Source organism: Papaver somniferum, chromosome 8 (genome assembly GCF_003573695.1).
Source record: "Papaver somniferum cultivar HN1 chromosome 8, ASM357369v1, whole genome shotgun sequence".
NCBI lineage: Eukaryota > Viridiplantae > Streptophyta > Magnoliopsida > Ranunculales > Papaveraceae > Papaver > Papaver somniferum.
In genome coordinates this window covers 138,119,458-138,127,799 of record NC_039365.1, presented here as the reverse complement: position 1 = coordinate 138,127,799, position 8,342 = coordinate 138,119,458, and the positions used below count along the sequence as shown (strand labels likewise).

Sequence of the window (8,342 nt, the reverse complement as noted above, 5' to 3'; positions counted from 1 at the left end):
TGGCCTGATTTCAAGTGAGTGGAAAATCAAGATAAAAAAAGATGGAAAAATATGAAGTATAGCAAATATTTTAGGAATAAATCCCCTATTTTGGGGATCTAAAAATCCCTTATGTATCAATTTAGCCAAGTAGTATTTTTAGCTCAAGAAAAACATATCACCGGTCCAACCAATTTTACTTGCAACAAAACCTAATCAGTATCCAATCTGAATTTCATTCCCTCAGTCATTGTGATTAACCAAAACCCAATGACTGTTGTCGCAGAACTCAGAACTACTAGTTTTTCAAGTTTGAACTTTCAATCCAAGGTGTTAATACTTGGTGAATAGAGTAGGGTTCCAAAGGCAGCCCAATTCTCTATCAGGTGAATCAGCTGAGAAGCGAACTCCTATCTAATTTCACAACACAATTTCACAGCACAATACTTGTTAATAGAGTACGGTCCCAAATGCATCCCAATTCTCTATCAGGTGAATCAGCTGAGAAGCGAACTCCTACCTAATTTCACAACCCCTTGACAAATACCAGAACCAAACTTGGTGTGGATCCAGCAATTCCTCCTTATATCCCAACACAACCAATTTCTCCTAACTTCAGACTCCTAAAAAAAGATAACCTCAATTCCCACAGCAAAAGATTCAAACTCCTAAAAAAAATACAATAGACCATGCCAAAAAGAAAAGCAGCTAGAAAACTTAAGTAAATAACACCCAAACAGCTTAGCTTCCCAAGATGCGAATTATATAGAAACCTTTAAGTATCTCACTTGACATTAAACAAGCTTGTCAACTGCACCACAAGGACACAGAAACATAGTTTCATAGAAAAAGAGACACCATGGGTGTTCAAAAGAGCACTACTAAAAAAGTAAAGAGAACTGCAACCCTTAAAAGATAAGATTTATGTTTGTGTACTAAATAGGTTCATAAAACTGCCTCCGAAAGAAACCCTCCACTATGTCTCTGTCCCCTCTCAACAGTAAAACATAACCTTCTTAACATTCTCCTTCAAAGCAGGGAGGGGTCTAACAGCTGCACCCGCACCAGGAGCCCTAGGACCACCACGGGCAACAGCTCCACCACCACGACCAGCAGCACCACTTGCCATGGATCCACTATCAGATGTCTCGGGTTCCATGTAAAAACGAGCACGGAAAGCAGCAAGATGGGCATAATAGGCCGGTGGGACTATCAAAAAGCAATGCAAAAGCACAATGTCAGTACAATTTGTTATTGAGGAAATTTTTGCTCTACTACTACAGAGCTATACTAGGTCACACATTGTATCTACTAACTGGATGATAAGAGTACAGAAAGACAGGATTTAAAGTTTAGTAAACTAACCAATTGAAACAGATCGAGTGCATCTCGCATAGCTGCAAAAAAAAAAATAGAGAAGAGAAGATCAGGCGGGTGGACAAGAGTAAGCAGTGACTGAACATTAAAGAAAAGACATCGCGCTTACGTGTAGCAGAGATTATTTGTGAGGGACTGGAGCCCATCAGCAGTAAACTTGTTCTCATCCCATAACACGTGATAGTGAGCTGGACGACTTGTGCCCTGCATTGATAAATCACATAGCACAACTTTCATGAATCGTTCGCAACAATGGCACACCATACATTCAAGCAACCGAAGTGTAAATACAGAAAAACATCTATACCTGAATACCAGCATGACTGCAGAGGTAAAAGTCAAACTCAGTAGGATGACAAATCTTGGAATCTACCACAGTTCCTGAAAAACAACGATTCTGTTAAAAGCTTTCCAGGATCACTAGACGAATACACACCATATTTAGTCAACCACAACTATGCACCATATTTAGTCAACCACAACAAAAGAAGATCCATGTTATTTTACCTGGTAAAATGTTTCCACTCCTGTCAATTGTTTGACGATCGTTATGGTTATTTGCAAACAACCTTGTGTGATGACGTTTTTGAACCACAACAAATGTAACAGGTGGCTGGTAGTTTGGCTCCAAAGAAGCACAAGCCTGTGTGAAGAGAAAGTGACCAGTTAGCTTGACTCCAACAGGACATAATTTGTTTAACCCCAAGGAGCACAGGTTAAAGAACCTAAGAATTCAGAAGTAACTAGACGCACTGCTCAGCTATTCACAGTAAATAAAATAACATTCTCCGCCTTAAGAGGTTGTTACTAGCTATAGACCTTTTGTCACTAAGAAATTTAGCAACTTGACATTAGACACCACATTACCTTGCGAATAGCATCAAGCTCATAGAGTAGAACTTGGTAAAACTGACCCTCACTTACTCCATCCCTGAAAGCAGAAAACAGATCAGAAAGAACTAGAGAAGGCAGTAGATATAAGCCAATTAGCTACATTATGAACGCCAACATTACCTGTAAAATATAATACGCTGAGGCTTCTGTCCAGTTGCTCTGCGGAAAGAGATAAGAAGTTCCCTAGTTCATGAAAATATCAAAAAATTAGCCAAAACGAACACCAAATATGCAATTCAGGCCCCGAAGAAAATAAATTGAAATGACGAAGACAGAGAAACACAACAGGCAAAGACACTTACTTAACCATGCCTCCCGTCACAGTTCCTCGAACTGGATCTTGCCATACTTTAAACAGATCCTGAATCAACTCTTGGCGATGGGCTTGAGCACACACCAAACCAGCATACTTTGTTACCTCTGGCCAATCTTGTGATGCCACAACCTGGGTAAGAGGTACAACAAAATAAAAGTCAAAAATTGGAAAAAATAGGAGTCACCAAAGGATGAACTATAGAGTGGATTAGTAAATAAAATCTTACAGCAGCAATGGAGGGGCTTGAATCCTCTCCCGGGTGAGGATGGGTCACATCAGCACCAAAGATAATGGTTGGCCGGTCACTGACAAGCGGTATGCGCCTTGACAACGCATCAACCAGAACAGTATTACGCCCACCGACCTTCACATTTATCTTTAGGGCGACATTGGCCAGGTACTGCTTGCTCATCTTAAAGACGTGCTTCGTCAGACAACACTGGGAAACAAGACCAAGTTCGGTCTCACAGATACGTTTCAAGTCCCCTGTACAGTACAAATTGTCCTTTAGATAATTCATTCAACTAATCAATCAAAAATCTAAGCTGATAGGGTGTTTCAATTAGAGATGAGGCTTGTCATACCATAGAGTGAGCCATTGTTGTCCGGCAAAATCACAATGAGCAAGTCGAGTTCTTTGCCCTTAAGCTTAGTCATCGCCTCCGAATATCTAGTCTTAAGTGCTCGTTCAACATGATCTGGACGAGCGGTATAAGGAGGGAGAATTGGCTCAGAGTTGAACGTCTACACATGAAACAACCAGAATTTAGTTAGTTCAACGGAGCATCAAGTAAAATCACAGATCAGATTGCCAGTCGCCAGGATTAGGATAAATTAACATGGCGCACCATTCCAGAAATATGACACATCTGTGCAAGCTCAAAACAAAAACCGCGAGCCACACTGTCTTGGACATTGCGTGAAAAGTTGAAGCACATCCAGTTGTTGACAATACCCCCATTGACCATTTTCTGCAGGAAAAGAAGAGATCATTTAGTAAAATGCAAGACGGGAACAAGCCAAAATCTTGCCCAGTAAAAAATAAAGCTGACCTTATTCATCATATTCCATTGGCCAACTTGGGGCAAGCAATCTCTCTCTCTACCACTTTCACTGTACTTCAGCTGCATGGGAAACCTTATGTTATCAGTTAACAGCATAGCAAAATAATACACCAGCTCCATGGCCTATATAAATTACAACTAACAACCTAGATGTGTAAACTTATTTACCCATGGGGCAGGAAGAATGCGAGCTTCAACTTGAGCAAGCTTATCACTGATTTTTATTCCAAATTCCTTAGCGAACGGGTCCTCATAATAAGCATTGTGGCGAACAGTCTACAACAAAAACGTATTACAAACTATCTTTAGATAAAGAAGAATGCTGAATACACATATAATGCAGTAATTCCTAGAAGTATACAAACTCAGCATAATCTTTAGCAACAATGTCAACATTACCTGCATAATATCTTTCTCCCTTTCCTGTGGCCGCTGACATGTAACCTTCAAAAGAGCAGTTATCTGGCGTTCATTGAGTCTTTTCGAGTACCTCTGACCCTCCACAATTTTACAAACCTGCATCAAAAAATATAGAGTACATCAAATGAAATGCATAAAAACTACAAAGCTACAGAGAAAAAGCTTGGGCGTGTATTAACCTCCATGGGAAGATAATTTGGCCTTTGTTGATTTCCAACTTGCAAACAGGGCCAATGAGTGTGCTGAATAGAAAACCCATAAGTCTCGCCAAAATATTCAATAACAGATTTCATGGTGCCCTTCTCATCAACAGGGAAACTTCAAAAACAAACAACCAAATAGATCAGATAAGAAATGAGTATTCAAAAAAAAAAAAAAAAAACCACAGCCAACCAACTCTCAAGGATATATAATTGACTTACGTCAGCTCTCTAGTTGACTGAGAGGTTAATCCAAATATACGGTACTTTCTGCGCATACTTCCTCGATGAGTTACTTCAACCTTCACACCTCTAAGGGCCTTCTTGATCTGCAGTCCAGAGGAAAAAGTTATAAATGGATGTTTGTCAAATTTAAGAGTCCAAAATCATTTCATGTGTCATCACAACACATTGTAAGTTAACTGAGACACACAGTTGCTACCAAGAGAAGTTATTTACCTTGACTCGATCAGCATCAGACAAGGGTCGAGCAAGTGCATCCCTATTCAGGAGCTGGGTAACAAATTCTATTACAGGTAATGGTTCAATGAAAGCCGTGGAAGACATATCTACAAAAAACAAACTTGATGAATACTTAGCACTTAACACAGAACTATGCAGTAGTTATTTGCTCGAATAAGATGATCAAGTAATTAGATCGCACCGATATTCAATGAAAGACCCATTTGGGTCGGGCGAATACTCTGGTAAAAACCTCTCCAACTTTCCAAACCTTCACCAAGTGACTGTCTTCTCCCCAAGTTGGGGGAATAGAAAGAACGACCAACAGGAGCATACCTATTATAACCAATAGAAATCAGTGTAAATCTCAGAATTATGATATAAAAAACAGAAAACTAGAATGTTATATTACAAGACATACCTAGAAGTCGGAAGCTCACGCAGAACAATGTCAAGAACCTGAAGAGCTTCCTGAGGTGCATCTGCCTGTTTTCCCTGCAAAAACATTCCCAAGTGGTGGAGATCCGCTCGAGCAGCATATTTGATAGCAACTTTGAACACCCTCTCTCTCCTGCATCACAAAACAAAGAGAAATATAAGCTTACTGCACATACATGCAAGTGAACATACACGAAATGAAATGCATCAAAGCAACAACCTAGCAGCTCCAGTGCCATCATCCTCGTCAATCAAGGTAATCGAGAAATCCTTGTTAGAAAAAGGTAATGGTCCAGCGGTATAAAGACTCTTCCTTCCATCGTAAGCAGGAAGGCGTCTTCCAAGATGCGACTCTCTATATAATTTCACTAGCTGCTCCATAACAGCCCTGTTGACACCCCTTGATGTACCTTCAGGAGTGATGGAAACCTGGCAACACAAGTGGATGATTAATAAAACAATAAAGTTCCAAGACATCAGTAAAAACCAAATGGATTAAGAGAGATCCTTACATCATATTGGTGTAAATCCTTGTCGGGTAACTCGGCAAAAAAATGGTTTGCTTTGACCACACATTTGATTCCAGTAGTACCCTTGCCAGGTCGAAGAGGAAATCGCATGGATTTACTGGACGCAGGGGCAACAGGCTGACTGGGTGCTAAAGATAACTCTTGAGCTTGCTGGGTTACTTCAGCCAAACTGTGGTCCTCGGGCTGAGACAAAGATCCAGCTGGAATTGTTGATCCAACACTTGTAGGTGCTTTTTGAACTGGGACCTGGGTAGCTTGATGCAGGTCGGGACGTGGTTCCATAGAAGGACCACTAGACGAAGGGCCAACACGACCACCATCACCAGGGTTTTGCTGAGGTTGAGGCCCTCGCGGCTGCTGCTGCTGCCCTCGGCCTTGGTATCCCTGCACTGGCCCACCCTGTTGCTGAGGAGCCATCCCACGCTGAGGTTGTCCACCAGGTCCCTGAGGATATCCTCCACGGCCTCCTTGCTGAGATTGTTGAGGAGTCCAGCCTCTCCCACCAGCTCCCTGTTGAGCAGGTGGACCTTGGTACCCACCAAGGCCACCCTGTTGAGCAGGTGGACCTTGATACCCTCCACGACCACCCTGTTGAGCAGGTGGACCTGGATACGCACCACGGCCTCCCTGAGGTGCAGGTGGACCTTGCACTCCACGGCCTCCCTGAGGTGCAGCTGAAGGGGCACTTTCAGTTTGACGCTGTGGTGGATCTGAACTCTCAGCACCAGTTGGATCAGTTCTCCTCTTCCTCACCATGACTGTATCTGCACACCAGTGAACAGAAAATGAAGGACATATATACAGAGATAAACAAACATTACAAAAAACCTACAAACTAAAAATAAACAGTGACAAAGATGCTGCAACACTTTAAACATGTAAAACATCAGAAGCTTGAGAGAGAGAAAGACTAGTGATAAAAATAAAGAAAAACAGCTAAAATAGACACCATTTCAGCATAACATAAAACCCTTTTAGACTAGAGATTATCTACAACATGCAAATTTAAGAACTCTAAAAGTAAACAGATACTGCCTTAAAAACTTAGCAACAAGTGGAGCAAGAGATAAACTGCTGAAACACTAAAGAAAAGGAAAAAGAACACCCAATACATACATGTACTTCAACAACATAGGACAAACTAGAATAGATGAGAACTAAAAAGAAAAAAAACCTTGGCAGGCAACAAAGGAACCAAGACATAAACTGACACTAAATATAAAGAAAAAGAACACCCAAAACATGCATGTACTTCAACCTAGGACTTGAGTAAAACCCAATAGAAGTGAGAACTACAAGACCCTTCAACAAGCAAACAAGTGAAGACATAAACTCCTGAAACACATACTTAAAGAAAAAGAACACCCACAACATGCATGTACTTCAACACAGGACTTGAGTAAAACCCACAAACTATAAACAGATGAGAACTGAAAAACCCTTTAACAAACAACAACTGAAACAATAGATGAACTGCTGAAACACAAAATATAAAGAAAAAGAACACCCAAATCATACATGTACTTCCAACATATGACAGCAGCCACAGACTAGAACAAACTGGAACAGAGAACTAAAAAAACCCATACAACAGTAAGAAAACTGTGAAACAACAAATTCTAAAAACTAAATGAAATATCAGTTGGTGTTGAAGCAGTAAAACAAAGGATAAACAACTGCACAGGAGACCGAAACCCAGAACCACTACAAAATGAAAAAACCTAAAAAAGAATCCCAAAAATCAAACCCTGATAAGAACAGATTTACAAGATAAAAATAAAAATAGGTAACAATAAACATACAAGGAGCGTCATAAAATGCCGTAACACACAACTAAAACCCTAGATCGACTAACCTAAAACATGAGGAAGAAAAATAAAACATACCCACTGAAACCCTAACTTCAAAAATAGCAAAAAAAACACCAAAACCGTCATTAGATCAGAAAAAACACTAAAATCTCACATAAAACAAGTGAGGTAAAACTCTTCAAAACCCTCTCTGATGAAAAATCAATGATCCTTGCCAGAAAACACACAGTACAACATCAGATCGGAAAATAGAGATCTCTTACTAAACAGTAGCAACTCTAAAAAACTTAAAACACAGTGTATACCTTAAAACCGTTCTTGTATTTCTGAGAGAAACCGCCTTTACTTTGGTAGAAGAAGAAGAAGAAGAAACAAAGCTTTTTTTTCTCAGTGAATGGATACTAGTAGGGTTAGAAGAGACTGGATTCTAGTATTGAGAGAGAAGAAATTAAAAATAATTCTTGAGATAAATTAAAATATACCAACCGAACCCTCACAACCCTGTGAAACTTATTTTAACATTTTACGGCCCTCATTTATAGACGAAGACGCTGAGAAAACGACAAACTACTCCATCTCTCTCTACACTTCTCTGTCTTGTCACAAGTGCTGACTAGGAAAATGAGTTGGAGTGAATTTCGCTTGCGTGGTACGTCTACGTGACACCATATCCTCCCACTTCCTCAATACGTGGTGGAGCAATAACCGAGGTAAGAGATAACACAAACATGATTGACCACGATTATATATAATATATAAGCTTCATGATATTCGACTAATGGCGTAAGATTAGGAGAAGCGGTTTTGGACACCTCATACATGCTATTCTTAATTAACTGCAAACTTTTTTT

At 40.2% G+C, this 8,342-nt stretch overlaps 1 protein-coding gene across 1 annotated transcript; it reads right to left on the bottom strand.

Moving 5' to 3' along the window:
- Nucleotides 1–720: 720 nt before the first annotated feature.
- Nucleotides 721–8,009, bottom strand: LOC113303187 (protein argonaute 1-like). Its single transcript, XM_026552213.1, has 22 exons — nucleotides 7,797–8,009; nucleotides 5,663–6,444; nucleotides 5,371–5,579; nucleotides 5,134–5,283; nucleotides 4,915–5,048; nucleotides 4,710–4,819; nucleotides 4,473–4,579; nucleotides 4,230–4,368; nucleotides 4,030–4,146; nucleotides 3,799–3,906; nucleotides 3,619–3,690; nucleotides 3,415–3,537; nucleotides 3,151–3,310; nucleotides 2,793–3,052; nucleotides 2,553–2,695; nucleotides 2,371–2,433; nucleotides 2,224–2,287; nucleotides 1,864–1,999; nucleotides 1,664–1,737; nucleotides 1,466–1,560; nucleotides 1,345–1,376; nucleotides 721–1,188 (listed from the first exon to the last, which is right to left on the bottom strand). Exons 2-22 carry the CDS (start codon nucleotides 6,434–6,436, stop codon nucleotides 974–976), a joined length of 3,285 nt encoding a protein of 1,094 aa, XP_026407998.1. The 5' UTR covers nucleotides 6,437–6,444; nucleotides 7,797–8,009; the 3' UTR covers nucleotides 721–973.
- Between the last annotated feature and the right edge of the window lie 333 nt (nucleotides 8,010–8,342).

Bases quoted from the DNA above. Each gene is read 5' to 3' on its own strand.
- LOC113303187 (XM_026552213.1), bottom strand. From the start codon at position 6,436: ATGGTGAGGAAGAGGAGAACTGATCCAACTGGTGCTGAGAGTTCAGAT. The intron at 4,147-4,229 runs GTTAATACACGC...TTTTTGATGCAG, and splicing joins CAAATTATCTTCCCATGGAG to GTTTGTAAAATTGTGGAGGG. The intron at 1,738-1,863 runs GTAAAATAACAT...GTTGTTTTTCAG, and splicing joins GAGTGGAAACATTTTACCAG to GAACTGTGGTAGATTCCAAG.